This window comes from Electrophorus electricus, chromosome 1, assembly GCF_013358815.1.
Source record: "Electrophorus electricus isolate fEleEle1 chromosome 1, fEleEle1.pri, whole genome shotgun sequence".
NCBI lineage: Eukaryota > Metazoa > Chordata > Actinopteri > Gymnotiformes > Gymnotidae > Electrophorus > Electrophorus electricus.
This window is the reverse complement of record NC_049535.1, coordinates 15,710,129-15,729,632: the sequence shown is the minus strand read 5'-3', so window position 1 is coordinate 15,729,632 and position 19,504 is coordinate 15,710,129. Positions and strand designations below refer to the sequence as shown.

Below are 19,504 nucleotides of genomic sequence, written 5' to 3'. Positions count from 1 at the left end.
ACTTCTTAAACAGCACACGCCACCCAATATTAGCGAATGTATTTTAAGAGGGCCCGGTCTCAAAGTCTGATCCAAATTTAATGCCAGAGAACTTATCTGTCAATTCTACAATTTCCTTTTGACTCTGCACTACAGCTTTCTGCACTGTAGAATTCGTTGTTCTACAGATCCCATTGTACTGTACATACATGAACATAAGTGTTTCTCATCTACTCATTGCTTATATTGATAACTTTCACAACCCAAATAGCAAAATCCATCAGAACATGATCATATTTAAAAAGAATATTATGGTTAATGCTACAAGGAAAATCACCATCCCTGAACACTCCCAAGAAACCAATTGTGGTGATTGTGGCTTTGCATCACAAGAAACATACGAATATTATGAATATTATGTTGAGAGACACTGGTCATAATAATCCAGTTTGAAGTACTGGGAAGTACTACGAGATAAACTTATTCTTATATAAACTTATATAAACTTATTATAAGCATATTCTGTTTATCGCAGTTCGCCATCACAACTATTTTTGTGTTGCGTGTTCATCCAGAAGTAATCTGTTTTTGTGCCATTTTGACACATATTGCTATTTTTTAGCTTTCCCAGCAAATACGTTTACACCCTGGGGTTAAAGGTCAATTTAAGAAGCAACTGCAAAAAATATTTTATTAACATGATACATTTATTAACATGATAGTAAGACTACACTACACTACACTAGCCACACACACAAACATATACATATATATATATATATATATATATATAGCCAAATTCCCATACATAGTGCTGTAGGATGCAGTTAACAAGGTTATAAAACATTCCAAACCTTCCTCTTTATGTACCTTCCAAGTGCTGCCATCTTAATTGTAACAGTTTACAAAAATCAGTGCACCACCTTGCGTCCCATCACCACATGACATTATTAAGCAATGAAACATCAGGAGAATAATGTACAGTTGGTCAAATGATAAGAGCATCATACCAAGTGTTAGGATACTTGTGAATATGTGTACCCATAGGCATATATTTGTCAAAACATAATGCTGCTGTGTGTGGGCTTTTTGCATCCCATAATCTATACCGCATATTTGCATTTAATCTTAGTTAACTGGTTGGCCCTTCATCTCACTATAAGGTGGAGGATTTTCCACAGATGGACAGTTCATTATGGTGCTGCTGATGGCTTGCGGTCCCTGTAAAACAAAGAGTATTTGTAAGCATTTTCCTCCACATTAAAATTAAATTCATGTAGTCTAGGTAAAGGAAAGCATAGAAAGTGCAGCTCATGAGGCAATAATGACCTCTGTGGGAAATGAAGGCACTAGTAAACCTGAGTACACTAGTCTGGTAGATCTTCATGTGAGTAACTGAGGATACTGCAACTACATTTTACACCATAAATATACCTTCTTTACTCTTTATGAACTATATCATCTATGCTTCCCTTACTGTGTCATACAAAATTAACTAGTAACTGAGATATACTGATATTAATTGCATAGACAAGTTATATGGATAAATTTTATACTCTAAAATAAGGCTAGGTCCTACTGAGTAAAGGAATTTGAGCTTTTAAGAAGTCAAACCTGTGAAATTAGAACAAACAATAATTTTTATATTTTTAATAAATATAATCACTTTTATTTCACGGCACTATTGCAGTTGTTCTTAAAACTGTTTATCCCTCTTTGTGTTTCATCTTGATAATGTTCAGTGTCATTCTTCATGTTTTAGTTTCGTTTTCCTAAAACATCTGCATTTGTTCAATCCACGGCTCACCTTTACATCCTGCCTCTGCCTTATCGATGTCACCATACAAAACTAAGGCTACCTAACTCAAAACTAGTGATCTATCTGCCATAAGTTAATGCTAACCATTTAGGTTTGTCATTGTCTATAAAATGCTAAATCACTACAAGGGCACTGCTTGCGAAATATTTACATGTAGTAGCTTTATTAAGCCCTCAGTAGCTGGAAATTTTAAGCTACTAACCAATGAGTTAAAGGGTACGTCTGTTTTTTTCTCTAGCAAAATCTGTCTCTGAAGTCACCCAATGGAGTCTCTAGTCTCTGGAGTCACCCAGTGGAGTCTCTAGTCTCCTATTTGTATCATCCTTCACACCCACTTCAACAAGGAACAACTGTGGAGTGCAGGATTTCCCCAGAAGTGAAACAAACTCCTCTAAAGCTGTGGTTCCAAATCCATGTCTCACAGGGCCCTAACATCTTATTCATCTCACCAACGAAATATCAAGCCCTTCACAATATGGTTTAGGTGTTTTAAAGTACTAAATTGTTCAGAGCATACGACTGTCACCTGCTGCTCTGAGGAACTACAATATAAGTTTACACCAAAAGACACAGGCACACCACATCTAAATGTGCTCAAAAGCAAATGTTTCCCAAGGACGTAGTGCCTCACAGCAAAGACCTACAGGCTTCTCTTACCTGTTGGCCACTGGAAGTAGACAAGGGACTGACCACTGGATGACATTCCAGTGGGTTTGGAACCACTGTGACAATGTTCATCTGAGGGACAGAGAAATACAGAGACCTTCATTCTTTATACAGCTTAGTCACTATTTAGTCCAAGGTCAATGCATATATATACAAAATATAGACAATGTTCATAGACATGATGCAATAGCCATTATAATGTATTATCTCTGTAATACCCACAGAGGGTTCGGTGTTGCAGGTGGCTTTGCAGGCAAAGGCTGAGATGGTGATGGAGATGAAGAACTGAAGCACAGAGAACACCAGCAACACTCCAATTGTTCCCCTGGTCAACTGTTAAAACAAGGTCCATTACAAAAATATGCATCAAGTGATTACACTTTAATTGAAAGATTACACCTTAGTGCTCTCTATTATAGTAAGTCAGACCCGAGAGGAACTGAGCACTTTTATCTTGTTCAAAATATAGTAAAAAGCACTGATACACGTTTGAATATACCACATAACAAAACACACATAGACACACAAAAACTCACAGTTTTGTAGGATGAGCAATTATAACCATAGTCATAGCAGGAGTAAAAGTATCGACTGAAGGCCAAATCCAGGGAAAGCAGGATGATGACTATTCCTGCAGATATAGTGCTAAACACATTAAGCACCAAAGAGCTGTTCACCTAAAACCACAAAAGCAAAGACATGTTTGCAAAAAGCATGCTATTTTACATGGGCCAACAGACAACTCTGTAAAACTTTCTAAAATTTTACAGGGAAAAAAATTCAATACAAAATATGACATACAAAATACAAAATATATATTTAAGTGTGTAAGAGTATACATTATATGTTGTTTATATTGTTTACCAAACTGGTCACACTCCATCCATCCTTTTTTTGGTTTTGTGCTAACTAGCTAGTGTTATTAGCATGGTATATTACTGGCAAACAGGTAATATGGCTTTCAAATTTTCTGAGACAATCCCATCCATTCCACTTCATGGAAAATGAAGTATTGCTTGATTTGTCAGGTTGACCAGATCTTGGAATAGGCAACATACTTTCTTAAAAATCAATTTTATTTTTACAATGATTAAAATTACAATGATGTTCCATTTTCTCACAGGGCCCAGAAACTGGAATCATCTCACTGGAGGTATAAAAATAGTCTGGAGGAGCTGAGAAGTTCTAAAAGTCTTTAAGACAGCTTTCTGCAGAGTGAAAAAACACTCAAAAACATGTTTACATTATGTTTATGTTTACATACCAAACAGCGATTATGTTTGTTACTTGCTGCAACAGTGAGTGAACCAGCAATGAGGTACTGAAAGGGAACGAAAAAAAGGTTTTAAGTATTATTGGGAATGCCATTGGAAAGTACATATTTAACTAAATTTAGTCATGCTTAGTTGATGATATGGACAAAGCTTACAAACAAAGAGCCCCAAAATGTGATACCAGAGTAGACAGTGATGGTAATAGGGTCGATTGTTATCACAATACCAAACAAGATAGTCATCAGTCCAATCATTATTTGTATGGTCTGTGAAGATAAACATTTTGACATAAGTTACATGTTCAATAACAACCAAAAAAATATTGTATAATATACACTGCAGATAGTGTATATTATACAATAAAATACGCTATTGAGTTCAAATAAGTTATCATACAACGCTACAAACTAAAGTATTGTAGGATTTACAAAACGAATTTTTGAATGTTTCTGTAAGAGCCATTCCACGTGAACTCACCTGAATAAAGGTTTGAGCACAAATGTTGGCATAACTAGTGTCCGTACTTTTTGAGTATATAGCTGTGAATTTTGTGTGTGTTTGTGTGTCTCATCATATGAACAGATTTTTCATATAAAACACATGCTACAAATATGATATGCTAAAAAAAGAATATCAATAAATTGTTGCTTAATATGCGAAACATTCTCACCTTGACTACTTTGTATTACTTTCAGTAACTGCTGTTTATGTTGTTTACTGTGTATGACGCAAGTCTTCACACATGTAGGACGTGATACGTGTCTGAAAATTTGCTAGAATATTTATTTTTTACTGCATTTCAAATAGCATTATAATTTCATAATTTTTATTTTAAAGAAATACTTTATATTTATATATATCCCAAGGCCTGTAAAAATCCCTTACACACAGCTACTTAGACTTAAACGCATTTCCAGTGAGAATGAAGACTTCCACCAGAAAAGAATGGAAACGTGAATATCTTCTAAATGTGGGTTTCCTGAGTAAGTCGTAGATGATGCTTTTGCTTGTGCTTTACCTGTCCAGAGTAGACGCACTGTCCTATAAACAATCTGCTGTTAAGACTATAAGACTTCCCTTGGTGCTGACTTTTCATCCTACAAATACAACAGTGGCTGATATTATATTTAAACTAGGGGTGGGACTTTAACATGTTAATTTCGATTAATTAATTACAGGGAAGATTTAACGCATTTTAATCACACTTTTGGACCTTGGAACGTTTCTCAGTGCACGAGTTCCAGGCATACTGATTATATTGACGCACAATGTGATGAGCATGATGGAGATGACGGAAGAGGCTACGCTGGTGGATGGGAAATTTAAATACAAGAAACTTCCAGATGGAAGTACAAACAAAAATGTTGTTATTTGCACTTTATGCAGGAAGGAGTTTGCTTATCACAGGAGCACTTCCACCCTTCGTTACCACCTCAACGCAAAACATGTTGGGGCTAGCGTGCAGGTCAGTAATGTTAATTTAGCTGCTAAATGTAATAGTATTCCTAGTACGAGCAAACAGTGTCGCCAGTCAACACTCGACCACATGTCGGGGTTCACATTCAGAAACAAAATGTCAAAGTCCACGTCAGACAAATTGACCAATTCACTGGCGAGATGGATTGCTGTGGACTGTAGACCGCTATCTGTGGTCGAACTTAAAGGGTTACAAGAGACGCTGCAAATTGCGTCAGGTGATGCAAGTTACGAACTGCCGTCCAGAAAGACAATGGCGAAAAAAATCCAGCAGCTGTATGATGAGGAAAGGGAAGTAAAACAGGTTATTGTGAAGATTAATGAATTCGATCAATTAATTACAAAGCTTCTAATTAATTAGATTTTTTTTTTATCGAGTCCCACCCCTAATTTAAACACTTAAGAATCCTTCAGGAGGATGCAGAGACCACATCGCTTTTTAAGACTCCTCCACTAATATCTTACAGACGTGACAAAAACATCAAAGACATGCTCGTCAAGAGTGAGATAAATGATCATTCAAATAATGGCTGTGGTACTGTAGCCTGTAACCGCTCTAGATGTGCTACATGTTAACATAGTCAATAAAATAACTGGCACAAAAGGATCAATTGTCATCCCCCATTCCTCCTCATGCATACTGCACGAGTTGTGTACGGTATTACTTATAGGAGATGTAATCAGCTTTACATTGGAGAAACCAAGAGAAGGCCTTCTGATCAGTTTGCTGAACACCTTCGGATCATTGGAATTAAAGATTTGTCATTTCCAGTGGCAAGGCATTTTAATACTAATGGACACTGCTGGCATTTCCAGTTGTTGCTATGGCAGCAATGAAATTACCTAAGAACTCACCTATACTCTGGGAATTTTAAAACCCCATGGAATGAATCATTTATACACTTTTTCATATATAAACTGGCTCCTCCTACTAATTCAGAAGAACTTTGCTTGCACAGCTGATGAAGGACCTCCATCCCAAACTTTCTGTTTCTATGGAAACTCTGTACTTTACTACAATTTTGAAAATCTGTACAAGATCTGTAAGATCTGTATCCCTTACAAAAGTACACTGCAGTTACTCACCTAGAATCTTTTCAGATTATATATATATATATATATATATATATATATATATATATATATATATATATATATATGTGTATGTATGTATGTATGTATGTATGTATGTATGTATGTATGTGTGTGTGTGTGTATATATATATATATATAGATATATATATATAAAATATAGTTTTATAGCTGCTTTTACATTTTTATCTATGCATACATGTTTCCATGTTTCCTAGCATTCACACTGGATTAACCTGAGAGAGTTAACAGTGGATATCATACTATATAAAAGATATTTGCAAAATTATAATAACAGCAGTATTATCTATTTTAAACAAAGACATTTTATCTATATGATTATATGGTTAATACAAAGATAATAAAGCATTTGTAAATATACAGATATAAAAGAAACACCTAATAACACCTATTTTGTAGAATACATCAATCTTATGCAGACAGGAAGTGTTTCATTTTTCACCCCACTGACATAGAGAGGCTTTATATGGTTTACCAAATATGTGGTCTTTGGAAGAGCCAAGTTTAAAACTATATGATTTAAAAAATTATAATTTTGGCAACTTCTAACAGCTAAAAGAAATCCTACCAAACTGTTAAAAGGCAGCATCAGAAGGATGGTATGATGCTGTGGGTTAACTGTAAAAAATCAAGTTACTAAAGGCATGAACAATTATTAATACTTTACTTACTCCTAATGTCTTTGGCTCTCCTTTCAGAAATTTCTTAAACTGACCAAGACCAACGACGCTTTCTGTTCCAGCTGGTGCCGTTGGTTGGGAAATAACATGAGTCACAATGGTGTAGCCATTCCCCATGTTCTGCATTGGTACAGCGGTGCTGGACATTTTGAATGCAGGTTATGTTGTTCACCTATGAAAAACCACACACCCCCTATATTGTTAGAAGACTACAAGTGAAGAGAAGAGAGAAAATCTTGCAGTGTCATGTATCAAGCTCCCATGTAGAAAGCTGCACGGGGATGAATTTGTGTCCCCACCCCAGCCATCTTTAACCCTGCTTACACCAACCCCACCCCATACCCACGTGACATATCACCATCTCCTCCACATCCTCGTGTAGTTTATTCCTGTCCCTACTCCACCCCCTTGTGGACCAACAGTGTCCACATATGTCATTTTTCATTGTATATATTTTTTTGTACTTTGGGTCAATTTTTATAACTTAGAACTACGATAGTATGATCAGTACAATACAAATATAATTCACATGTTTTGCCAATATTTAAACGTGTAACGTTTTAGCAGGGACGAGGCGAGAGGCAGAATGCAAATGCAGCAGGTTCTTTAATAAGCAAGGAAAACAAAACACGGAAAGCTAGTAAACTGAGACACGGGGAAAACACGGAGGCAAATAAAAACATGAACTAAACCAAGGGCAAGGACCAGGACGATGACGCAGAGTACAATCGAATATACCAAATTTACCAAAAATAACCGACAAACTGAAATGCAAGACACAGGGCTTAAATAACTGAGACCGATGAATACTAAGCAGACGCGGGTGAACATAATTAACGGCGAAAACCAAAACAAGGACCGGAAAAGGAACAGGCGAAAGCAGCGACAGCTGCGGAAAACCAGACGAGGGGCGGAGAAAACGAAACTAAAGAACGGAACAACGAGTAAGCAAAGGAAAACGGACACGACAGGGAAACCACGGAAACAGGGATGCCAGGAGGGTGCCCAATCGTGGCAAAATGTAATTATACTTTATACCTCAATTGGATAGACTTGAGTCTTGAGGAAGAGACATATATATTCAAGCATTCTCATTCTTTCAGCCAAATATATGAATGTTTATTTAAGTTCTAATATGTATGCAGGTAAGACTCGAAACACATTTACCAGATGACAGAATACAATACTAGACCGCCATAGTCAACATAACCTTTGTCTAACTAAAATGTAACACTCAGTCCCACAATCACCTATCAATTAATAATCATGCATATTTACATTCCAGCCTTTCTATTTAAGCCCACGGAACCATCTTTTCAGGGCGTCACATCGACCTTCTCCTGTATGAGAACGCGTCTCGCAAGCCTACGAGCTCCAAGACTTCAGCCTCTCTGTCTGTTTTCTTCTTTGCACTTTTCTTCTTTCTGTTACATTTTTGCGCTCAATTCGCCCCTGTGTCAACCATTGTTGATTTTTCATTAAAATATTACCTTTAATCTTACAAGCATCTAACACACTAAAACAGAATTGTTCCCCAGAGATAAAAACTAATGGTTTCAACTAACTAATTCCTAGTTTGTTCTTGCTTAAATTATGCCCTGATTTAAATATCTTACTTTAATGCAATTTATTCATATCTAGACTATAGATATCTAAATTCAGCCAATACTAAACAAATACATATTCGCCTAACGGTAGTACGATTTTTATATGGGTTAAAGAAAAAGTGGTGCAGTGAAATCTGTCCAAACATAGTCTGCTAATGGCCAAGGGCTCCTAATCTTATCTGGTAGTGTCACAGAACGCTCGCCTCCCGCGAAGCACATGGTTTGGCCAGCCACTTACAGTGGAGGGACTTTTATTTGTGGCCACGCCTGCACACCTGTACCTCGTTTCGTCTGTGCATTTAAACCCACACCAGCATGTGCAGCGTCGTTGGTCATTGTTGATGTAACGTGTTAATGGCAGGTTAATGGTCTTTTCGTCATTGTTAAACGTTTGCGTATTCATCGTGTTTGTTTAATGTCCACCATTATATGTTCATGTTCTGCGTTTGTAATACGTGTGAGTGCTGTTGTCGTTTTGTGTAAATAAATGTTCGTCCACGTCACTGAAGTCTGTGCGTCCTGCCCCTCGCCCTTCGGTACTCGGGCCACCTAGTGTTACAGGTAGTTGAATTGTTTTAGCTAGGGGTGGGACTTTAACGCGTTAATTTCGAATAATTAATTACAGGGAAAATAACGAATTAAAACATTTAACGCATTTTAATCACACTTTTGCACCTTGGAACGTTTCTCAGTGCACGAGTTCCAGGCATACTGATTATATTGACGCACAATGTGATGAGCATGATGGAGATGACGGAAGAGGCTACGCTGGTGGATGGGAAATTTAAATACAAGAAACTTCCAGGTGGAAGTACAAACAAAAATGTTATTTGCACTTTATGCAGGAAGGAGTTTGCTTATCACAGGAGCACTTCTACCCTTCGTTACCACCTCAACGCAAAACATGTTGGGGCTAGCGCGCAGCTCAGTAATGTTAACTTAGCTGCTAAATGTAATAGTATTCCTAGTACGAGCAAACAGTGTCGCCAGTCAACACTCGACCACATGTCGGGGTTCACATTCAGAAACAAAATGTCAAAGTCCACGTCAGACAAATTGACCAATTCACTGGCGAGATGGATTGCTGTGGACTGTAGACCGCTATCTGTGGTCGAACTTAAAGGGTTACAAGAGACGCTGCAAATTGCGTCAGGTGATGCAAGTTACGAACTGCCGTCCAGAAAGACAATGTCGAAAACAATCCAGCAGCTGTATGATGAGGAAAGGGAAGTAAAACAGGTTATTGTGAAGATTAATGAATTCGATTAATTAATTACAAAGTTTCTAATTAATTAGATTAATTTTTTAAATCGAGTCCCACCCCTAGTTTTAGCATTATGGGACGTTTCTGACAAATAAATAACCATACTGTCTCCAGGCCCATTAATAACAGCATTTTAATATGGAAAAAGTGGAAAAAATGAGAAATTTTAAGTGGTACAGTAGAAACTTTCCAAATTTGCACTGGTGATAGAAAAAGTCTACAACTCTTGTGTGGTAGTAGAACTGTTTTGGAATTCTGGGAAAATTCAGGAAAAAAAATGTAATCTTACTTTCTCTGAATTAAATGGGCATTTAAACATCATTACAAATACAAGGACTTCAATAAAGCTTTATTAAAAACTGGTGCATTAGAATCCTTTCACACTTTATCTGGTGATAGCCAAGGGCCACCCCTCTTGCCAGTGGAGTTTTTCAGCCCTGAAGTACCCAGTGCACTGCACATTTGCAACATTTCACTAGTGATAACCCCTGTTTTAGCTTTCAGTCCAGGTCTATAATAAACCTCCGAGAAACATTATATAGTAAAACCATTTTGCACAATGTTTATTAAGCTGGTTAAATAAATTACTAATTGTGTTTAATGTAATGATACAAGTAAACTAATTCAATCAAGTAGTTTTTACCTATAAATACAGTAAAAGTGCGTATCTAAATCGAAGCTCAAGATCAAAAATATGAACGTCTGTTTCTCTTTGATTATGGAGCGTTAGTTTTATACCGTAAAATTGCGCATAAAGGCGCATTCGAATTTAAAGCGTCGCTGACGACCGTGAATCGCTAAAGGGCGAATAGCTTGACCGCGGTGAAATCATCTGGGCTAACGCTGTTTCTAACAGCTGTAGTGATACAATAATGTAACTAAATCAACATTGTCACTTGGAATGTGCCAATATTGCTGTTTCGACGCCGGTGTGTTTTTATGTCCAATTCTAACGCGATCAATGCAGGAAAAACATTTTAGAAACATATCATTTAAAAAAGAACATTTTAAAAACATCATTTTCGTATATCTGATATGTTTTTGTCGTGACACAAGCAGTGTCTCTCTCTCTCTCTCTCTCTCTCTCTCTCTCTCTCTCTCTCTCTCTCTCTCTCTCTCTCTCTCAGAAAATGGCAGCACCTCGCATACCCCCTTCAAATCGCCCCGTTTATAAAAATGTTGCTTAACATATTAACAGCCTAATATTTATCTGTACTGGAACCACAGGGAAAAGCAAAGACTAGCCTACAGTTTATTTTCATATATTTCTATTAAACCAATAATTAAACATTTCATAGAAGGCAATGTCGATTGTAATTATTGCTAACCAGTTTGCAGTTAAGTTCCTCCCATCTGGAGTTGCTCCAGCGATGTCTCATAAAATTACTGACACCCCTTTGCGCACAGCTTTCCCGTTAAGTATTGGGCAACTTCCTCCGTTATAGGAACAAAAATTCATAATACAAGCAAAACATTTGGGTGGCTGAACTATATGGAAGTCAGCACTTACACCGTTACCTCGAAATAAACAGACATTCCCCACAAGAATACAGTAAATCTTATCCCCATTCCAGCTGTCACCGCGGAAACATTTTTAATTTTGTCCCAGCTCATAACACCCTCGTATTCCTTCGGAAATCCGTGGTATTATCCCCATTCCCGTGCAGCTGTGTACTACCATGAGTCTTCCAACCATATACAGGACACCCACAAGTACATAAGTAATAGTTCCGTTAGCCTACTGCTTCGTGTGAAACAGCATTTTTGGGGTGTATAACCAAGATCACGGCCTACAAATCATCTGTATGTAAACAACCGTAGACATTATTAAACAACGTACATTACTGTAAGGACTAGACTAAGTCTTAACATTTACTTTCATTTAATTTATTTACCGCAAGGAACATGAAGACCAGTCACACATACCAGTGAATTTCTTTTGTCGTTCTTCTTGGACTGCAGTTTGGTGTCTGCCGTTGTTTTCGAAATGTTTTTTTTTTATCTCAGGGTAAAATCCCAAATCCCAGTGTGCGTCTGATTAGCAATGAGAACATGAACTGTGTTACGATGACGCACTGGCGCCTCGCTGGAGAAATGTTGATTGTCGGTTTCCAGGAAATGTTTGCTACTTGTACTCTAACCGATCATATATGGTAGATTAAGTTAATTAGGAAACGCAGGTGGCAAGTATCAACAACACTAAAAATAATATTAACAATAAAATGAACAATATTACTACTACTAGTAGTAGGTACTACTAATACTACTAACAACAACAACAACAACAATAATAATAATAACTTCCTCTTCGCTTCATTGTCATCTGCTGCATTGACCCACAGGTACCAACTCAATATCATTTCAATTCCTTAAATAACTGATATGCAAGACATCTAACAACTTTTACTGTTAAGTGCGGCTGTTAAGATTCTGTTAAGAAACCTCAAATTGTCATCTTCGTGCTGTTACAATATATGAATGTGTTTCCATTTACAGGAGGTGTTTGTGATCAGTAACACCAACATGAACAACCCAATACCGGCACATCCTCCAGAGTACAGTAAGACCGAGTCTCCCTTCCATTCATTAGTTCAATACACAACATCTGGACCTGCAGCAATTGGAACTGAGTGGAATATATATGGAATCTTATGGTTTACAAGATTGCATGTCAAATAACACTTAAAATGAAAGAAGATTTGGCAAACCTACTCTTATATGAGCTATTAGGCATCAGAAAATGACAGATCATATCAGTGTAACTCTGTCTAACTTTGAAAATGGGCAATGCTATGATACTACTGCAACTCATTAACAAATGGGAAACGGGCTTGGAACTAATTCAGATTGATTCTCTCTATAGTCTAGCCAATATACTGTAGACTCTGATATTTAAGCAAAAGCCAGCAAATGCAAATGTTTTGTGATATCTTTTCAGTTGGTCTACAAAATGTAATCTCAGTCAAATTTATGCAATGTTGGTGTGACGGTCCAAGTGCCGCAGGGCAAGGAACAGGATACAGAAGTGTCTTGACTGTTGTGTCCACATGTGTGTGTCTATCTTTCATGTGTTTCAGGCTTCACTTCTGACTCTCCAGTGAGCTGAGGACCATATAAAAGGAAGAGCAATGGAAAACACAAACTATTGTCCAATCGCGATCCTCTCCCCAATTTCCTTGGATCCAGGAAGTGGCAGTGCAGGAAGTGCCCACGCACCTCCCGCTAGAAAGTCCGTCCTTCGCTGAGGGAGCTAGCGTCCTGTGGTGGTGGGTCATTCTGTAACGTTGTCGCAGGCCCGAGTGCCGGCGAGCGTGGAGCAGGACGCACAGACTCCCTCAAAGTGAAACATTTATTAACATAAAACATATAGAACAATGCCACTCACACACAGTACTAACGACAGACATGACTTATACATTTAACTAAACAGACTACACTCACATCTAACAAATGACTATATACGCACTAACATACATCAGTGAACAAACAATAACCAACGGTGAGGCATGCACTGACGAGGGTTTAAATAGACAAACACATTAACACGTAACCCCGTACAGGTGCGTGCCTTCACGGGGGTGTGGCTACAAACATGGATGAACCCCCCTGTACGCGGCAGGCCGTACCACGTGACACCTATGTTACTGCCTCCCAGCCTAGACAGGTTCGTAGCATAACTGGGGGCTTGTCCTTTCTTCTTTTTTCTTTGCCCCTTTTGTGGGATTTTTGATGGGTTTTTTTTTTTCTCTGCTGGTTGGTGGTTTTCTCTTGTGGGTGGGGTGGCTGTGACATTGTGTGTTGGGAACATTTGTGTTAGGATAGCAAGTTTTTATTTGTCTGGTTTTTATGGCCTCCCAGCCTGGACAGGGTTGTAAAATGACATAGACAGACATTTATTTACACGAGACATGGAGAAACAATATGTTATGGAACTCACATAGAACAAACAATGCAGTGTGTTGATAAACAAGTACAGAAACATAAGCACGAGCAGTAACAAAATCAACAGGACTGGTGAACAATGAACAGGAGCATACACGTGAACAATGACCAACAAGGTACTACAAACACAAGCGTTTAAATACAAGTGAAATGATTAACAAGGTGCAGGTTTATGATGGGGGTATGGCAGTCACAGAGAACCAACAACAAACACGATTCCCATAGCATTGGCGGGCTGTACGACATGGTGTGTGGGAAGTGGGGCAAACCATTATAGATGGTTTAAAGAGAATTGAAGCATCCCCTTGTGTAAATGAGCAAATCACATTAAAATGAAATTTAAAATCACATTAATAGCTCACAAATTATTCCATAATGGTTCATACATACCCAAGGTATGGATGCTAGCTTCAGTACATCACTTATATCAGAAATCATGAAGCCAGCAAGTCACGTGCACTCTTCAAAGATATATGCACTGAATTAATGCAAACTTTTTTCTTTTTCTTTTTTTTTATACATTCCTAGTCTAGATTCTGGTGCCATGTATATGTTTGTTATTGATATAAGTTGCTGAGATGTTTTGTGGACATGAAGGCTGTATAGGTGGTACTTGTTGTATGTATGCATAATTTCAGTGGTATTATATAATGTTTTTAGCTTTAACAGCTGTACCATCAGGGGTTGGGCAAGATTATGGGGTTGTATGCTGCAATTTAGAGTAATTCTGACTCTTTAGGACCAAGAGGAAAACTAACAAAACAGCCTAAGTTGTTCCATGCTTGTCAAAGAGGAAAGAAAGTGAAAACCATTTTAGACACTGATGGTGATGTAACCAATCCAGGGAACCTCAGCAAAGTGAGTACATTCCACAAGATGGAATTTCTCGATGGAATTTCACATGCACGTCATAAAAGGTTTGTTTGGAGTAGGAATGCTAGGGTGTGATGTGTCAGGATAATTTTCAGATAATACCATCATAACGCAGAGGCTCTCATGCACTGTGGAGTTTTTTTCGTCTTTGTGTCTCAAAAGCCCAGCTCCCCGGTATTGCAATCACAGTGAAGATTTGGGTAATTTTCGGGGGGTTTGTAGGTGGGTCAGGATTTTATTATACATTTTTAATGTCATCCATTTTATTGGGCTGTTTTGTTGCAATTTTCAGGACTTGTTTTAATGTTAAATACAGCACTTAAAAGAAACGTATCCATTACATAGCCTTGTATTACTCTGAAACATGAGTTATCTGCTTTTGCCAAAAAACTAACTTTAAACTTTCATGGAAATTTGTGTTTTAAGTTATGTTACCTGTATTTGGTATAATTATTTGCTTAATGATAACAGCCCAACTACAGTTTCATTGAAATTACTAATATATTATTAAATGCACAAATAAAAATTTTTTTATGAAACTTCATTAACATTGAGATATCTGCTTTTGCAAATAAACTCTTCATTTGTAGGTTCAGTAGGCAGGCTGTGATTGCATTCTTGTTACTGTTTCAGAGCAAAGGCTTGAACTGGGTTAAAACAAGTTGGAACAGGACAGAAGAACACGGACAGAGGGAGAAGAAAGAATTATCTCTGGATCATGTCGTTTCTCAGTTTACATAGACATTGCCCTCCAGAGGACAGTTCAGCAGGATTTGAAAAAATGCAGGCAGTAATAGACGAGCTGAGACATAGATTCGAGAGTCTGAAAGGCAATTGTGAGTATAATTCCACAACACAAATGTTCAGTGGGTTACCTGTTGAACCAATATAGTTGGCGATGAGCCAGTGGTTTTAGTGTTTTAATTAAAAGTGTTATAGGATGGAAAAAAACAAGATGGATGGGACCTGTATGACCAATAATTCATCAAAAAAGCATATTTTTATATTGTGGTTAAAATTATGGTTTTTATTTGTTTTTAATAATAGCACATATACACAGTAACACAGGTTTATGGCACCAAGACAAACTGACTAAATATATTTCTAATTTAACAGTTGAGTTTTTTTGAGATAGCTGTATAGCCATATAAATTATAACTTCATGCTTGTTATGAATGATTTTATCTTTTATGCTTTAACTGTGTTATGTTTCAATTATATTAAATACAACCATATTAAAAACACTTTTTAAGGGCCAGTACACAGCACATGCATCGCAGGACTGGTGAATGTATATACCTGTAGCGCCATGTATCAAAGTCTGATCCAAATTTTAATGCAAGAGAAGTCGTCTCTTAATCCTACCAAGAAGTTACTTTTGACTCTGGACTACAGCTTTCTACCTGCACTGTAGAATTAGTTTTTCTACAGACCTCACTGTACATATATGAACATAAGTGTCTGATGTAATCATTGCTTATACTGATAACGGTCACGACCCAATTAGCAAAATACGTCAGAACATGGACATATTTAAAACACTTAAGGTGGTCTCTAGGATACAAGGAAGAACGGAACGCAGAACGGCAATTTAAGGCTTTGCATCACAATAAATATGCGAACATTACGGCAACATTTTTTGAGCTTCTCCTTAAAACGTCGACACTGCCCTCTAAGCTCATCCTACACACAAGCACTAGCTAATTAACAGAGCAAAACATGCCAGCTGTAAAGTGACAGCACAAACCGCCATCTTACGTTTGCTGTACTTGCGTCACCAAACTCCAAATGTTTCTCTCACAGCTAGTGATAATTAAAGCTCTCGTTAGAGCATCGATATCCAACTTGTCCAAAATGTGATTATGTACATACATGAGTGCTTTCCTGTATTAAATAATCAAGAAAAACTTTAGAGAAATTGAAACTGCCTGGCTGGTGTGGTTATAGCCAACCGTGAACCCTTTGACCTTGTTACATAGCTTCTACTTTACCACTGTTGTGAAGTGCTGGGGTTATTGTAATAATGCCACTCAAAGTACTTGGAGTAGGAGATAAACTTACAGGAGCATATTATGTTTTATGTGTTGTGTATTGAAGTACTGTAATATTTATTATTTATGTAATTTTGAATACAAGCTTTTCCAGCAAATGCGTTTGAATCCTTAGGTTAAAACTCAGTGTAAGAAGCAAATGCAAAAAACATTTAACATGATATATTTACTACCATGATAGTAACATTATTATTGTCATATTACACTAGACACACACACGGATGTGTGTGTGTGTGTGTGTGTGTTTTGTTAAAGCACAAAACTTTCAGAATGTTGTCTAAAGCACACAAGGCTCATCTAAGACTCGTAAGGCAGTGTGGTTAAAGAGGTTACAATACATTCCTAACCTTCCTCTATAAGCATTATCCAAGAGCTGCCATCTTGACTGTAACAGTTTACAAAAATCAGTGCACTACCACCACATGAAATTATTAAGCAGAGTGCAATGAAAAATCTGGAGAATAATGAACAGTTGGTCAAACGAAGAGAGCGTCATACAAAGTGTTAGGATACTTGTGAAAATGTTATATATATATATATATATATATATATATATATATATATATATATATATATGTGTGTGTGTGTGTGTGTGTGTGTGTGTGTGTGTGTGTGTGTGTGTGTGTGTGTGTGTGTGTGTGTGCTGCTGCTGCTGTGGGGGTTTTCATCGGATAATCTATACCGCATATTTGCAGTTAACCTTAGTTAACTGGTTGGCCTTTCATCTCACTATAAGGTGGAGGATTTTCCACAGATGGACAGTTCATTAGGGTGCTGCTGATGGCTTGCGGTCCCTGTAAAACAAAGAGTATTTGTAAGCATTTTTCTCCACATTAAAATTAAATTCATGTAGTCTAGGTAAAGGAAAGCATAGAAAGTGCAGCTCATGAGGCAATAACGACCTCTGTGGGAAATGAAGGCACTAGTAAACCTGAGTACACTAGTCTGGTAGATCTTCATGTGAGTAACTAAGATTACTACAACAGTTCACGGTTCGTCCCTCCCAGCTTCCATGTTCCATGTTTTCCCTGTCTTGTATATTTTACTTCCATGCCATAGTTTCGCTTTCTCCGTCCCTCGTTTGATTGCTCACACCCATCCCTCGTTTCTACCTTGTTAAGTGCATGTATTAAAACCCTATCTAACACCCTGCATTAGGCTGTTCATAATCTTTGTGTGGAATATATTGAATGTTTAAATGTGGTTGTACTGAATGTATATCTGCCTGAATGTTTGTAAGTCTTGTCCATTTTCCCAGCCTGTGTGTTTATTCCAGCCTTCGTTTACTCATGCTTCTGTGTGTTTCGTTCTAGTCACTGTTTGTGTTTAGTTGTTTGTGTACTTGTGTTTTTGGTTCATCATGTATCCTCGTACTCTCCGTATTGGCTCTATGACCCTGGACTACCCTAACGACTACAACTCTGGATTTGCCCTTAATAAATCTCGCTGTTCTCCGCACATGCGTCCACCTCCTTACCGCTTATTGTTACACAACAAAGCTACATTTCACACCATAAATATAAAAATACCTTCTTCTTTATTTATGAACTATATCACCATAGCTTCCCTTACTGTGATATAAATTACACAATTATTTGTCACACTTGTTGAAATGAACCACATTGAAAACTTTTATTCTGTCAGAATTAAATGGTAACAGATATACTGATATTAAATTATATCACCATAGCTTCCCTTAGGGTGTCATAAAACACAATTATCGAACACTTGTTACACTTTTTGCAATGAAATATGTTTCTAATGTAATACATTGAAACCTTTTATCAGTTATAAGGCCATGTGATTCTTGCAGAATTAACTAGTAACTGATATACTGATATTAAATTGTACAGACGAGCTATATGGATTAATTTTATACTCTAAATTAAAGATTAGGTTCTACTGGGCAAAGAACTTGGGGTTTTAAAATGGCTTGCCAACCTGGGAACTTTGAAACAATAATAATATTTTTAATAATTAGTATCACCTTTAAAAATCTAAAAGCCACCTAACCATCTGCCATAAGATAATGCTAACCATTTAGGTGTGTAATTTCCCATAAAATGTTAAATCACTACAAGGGCATTAGAAGGACATTTCTTGCAAAATCTTTACAATACATATAGTAGCTTTATTAAGTGCTTAGTAGCTGGAAATTTAAAGCTACTTACCAATGACTTAGCATTTATGTGACTGAGAATCTTCATATTTATCAAAGTCTGTCTCTGTCACCTATTTGTGTCATCCTTCACACCCTCTTCAACAACTCTCCAAGTCCTCCATGAGTTACATCAGTTAGATGAATTAGGGTAAGGAACAACTCTGGAGTACAGGATTTCCCCAGAAGTGAAACAAACCCTTCTAAAGTTGTGGTTCCAAATCCATGTCTCACAGGGCCCTAAAATCTTATTCATCTCGCAAATGAAATATCAAGCCCTTCATGATCTGGATCAGGTATTTTAAAGTGCTAAACTGTTCAGAGCATGCAATTGTCACCTACTGCTGTTCTGAAGAACTATAATATAAGTTTACACCAAAAGACACAAGCACACCACATCTAAATGTGCTCAAAAGCAAATGTTTCCCAAGGACGTAGTGCCTCACAGCAAAGACCTACAGGCTTCTCTTACCTGTTGGCCACTGGAAGTAGAGAAGGGACTGACCACTGGATGACATTCCTGTGGGTTTGGAACCACAATGTTCCCCTGAGGGAACATTTTTTTATGTCACTAGATCCAAGGCGGATGCATAAAAATGCAA

The 19,504-nt window shown here is 37.3% G+C and overlaps 1 protein-coding gene and 1 long non-coding RNA gene across 4 annotated transcripts; one reads left to right on the top strand and one right to left on the bottom strand.

Moving 5' to 3' along the window:
- Positions 1–748: 748 nt before the first annotated feature.
- Positions 749–11,933, bottom strand: LOC113567884 (membrane-spanning 4-domains subfamily A member 4A-like). Of its 3 annotated transcripts, none has more exons than XM_035524905.1 (8): positions 11,805–11,929; positions 6,999–7,179; positions 3,894–4,004; positions 3,729–3,785; positions 3,001–3,141; positions 2,687–2,797; positions 2,456–2,536; positions 749–1,200 (listed from the first exon to the last, which is right to left on the bottom strand). In XM_035524905.1, exons 2-8 carry the CDS (start codon positions 7,152–7,154, stop codon positions 1,108–1,110), a joined length of 750 nt encoding a protein of 249 aa, XP_035380798.1. In that variant the 5' UTR covers positions 7,155–7,179; positions 11,805–11,929; the 3' UTR covers positions 749–1,107. The 3 variants fall into 3 exon arrangements, with proteins under 3 accessions (XP_035380798.1, XP_035380799.1, XP_035380807.1); XM_035524906.1 differs by lacking the exon at positions 11,805–11,929 and adding an exon at positions 11,207–11,223; XM_035524914.1 differs by lacking the exon at positions 3,894–4,004 and having other exon boundaries at positions 11,805–11,933.
- A 159-nt stretch (positions 11,934–12,092) lies between these two features.
- On the top strand, positions 12,093–13,249 carry LOC118241138. The gene is made up of 3 exons (XR_004775862.1): positions 12,093–12,220; positions 12,375–12,438; positions 12,956–13,249. It is a non-coding gene; the product is annotated as an uncharacterized LOC118241138 (long non-coding RNA).
- The last annotated feature ends 6,255 nt before the right edge of the window (positions 13,250–19,504 follow it).

What these genes read in the sequence shown, in the direction of transcription:
- LOC113567884 (XM_035524905.1), bottom strand. Translation starts at nt 7,154, where the DNA reads ATGTCCAGCACCGCTGTACCAATGCAGAACATGGGGAATGGCTACACC. An exon ending in CATTTTGGGGCTCTTTGTTT is followed by an intron (nt 3,786 to 3,893) that starts GTAAGCTTTGTC and finishes GTTCCCTTTCAG; the next exon opens with TACCTCATTGCTGGTTCACT. An exon ending in ACAAACATAATCGCTGTTTG is followed by an intron (nt 3,142 to 3,728) that starts GTATGTAAACAT and finishes TTGTGGTTTTAG; the next exon opens with GTGAACAGCTCTTTGGTGCT.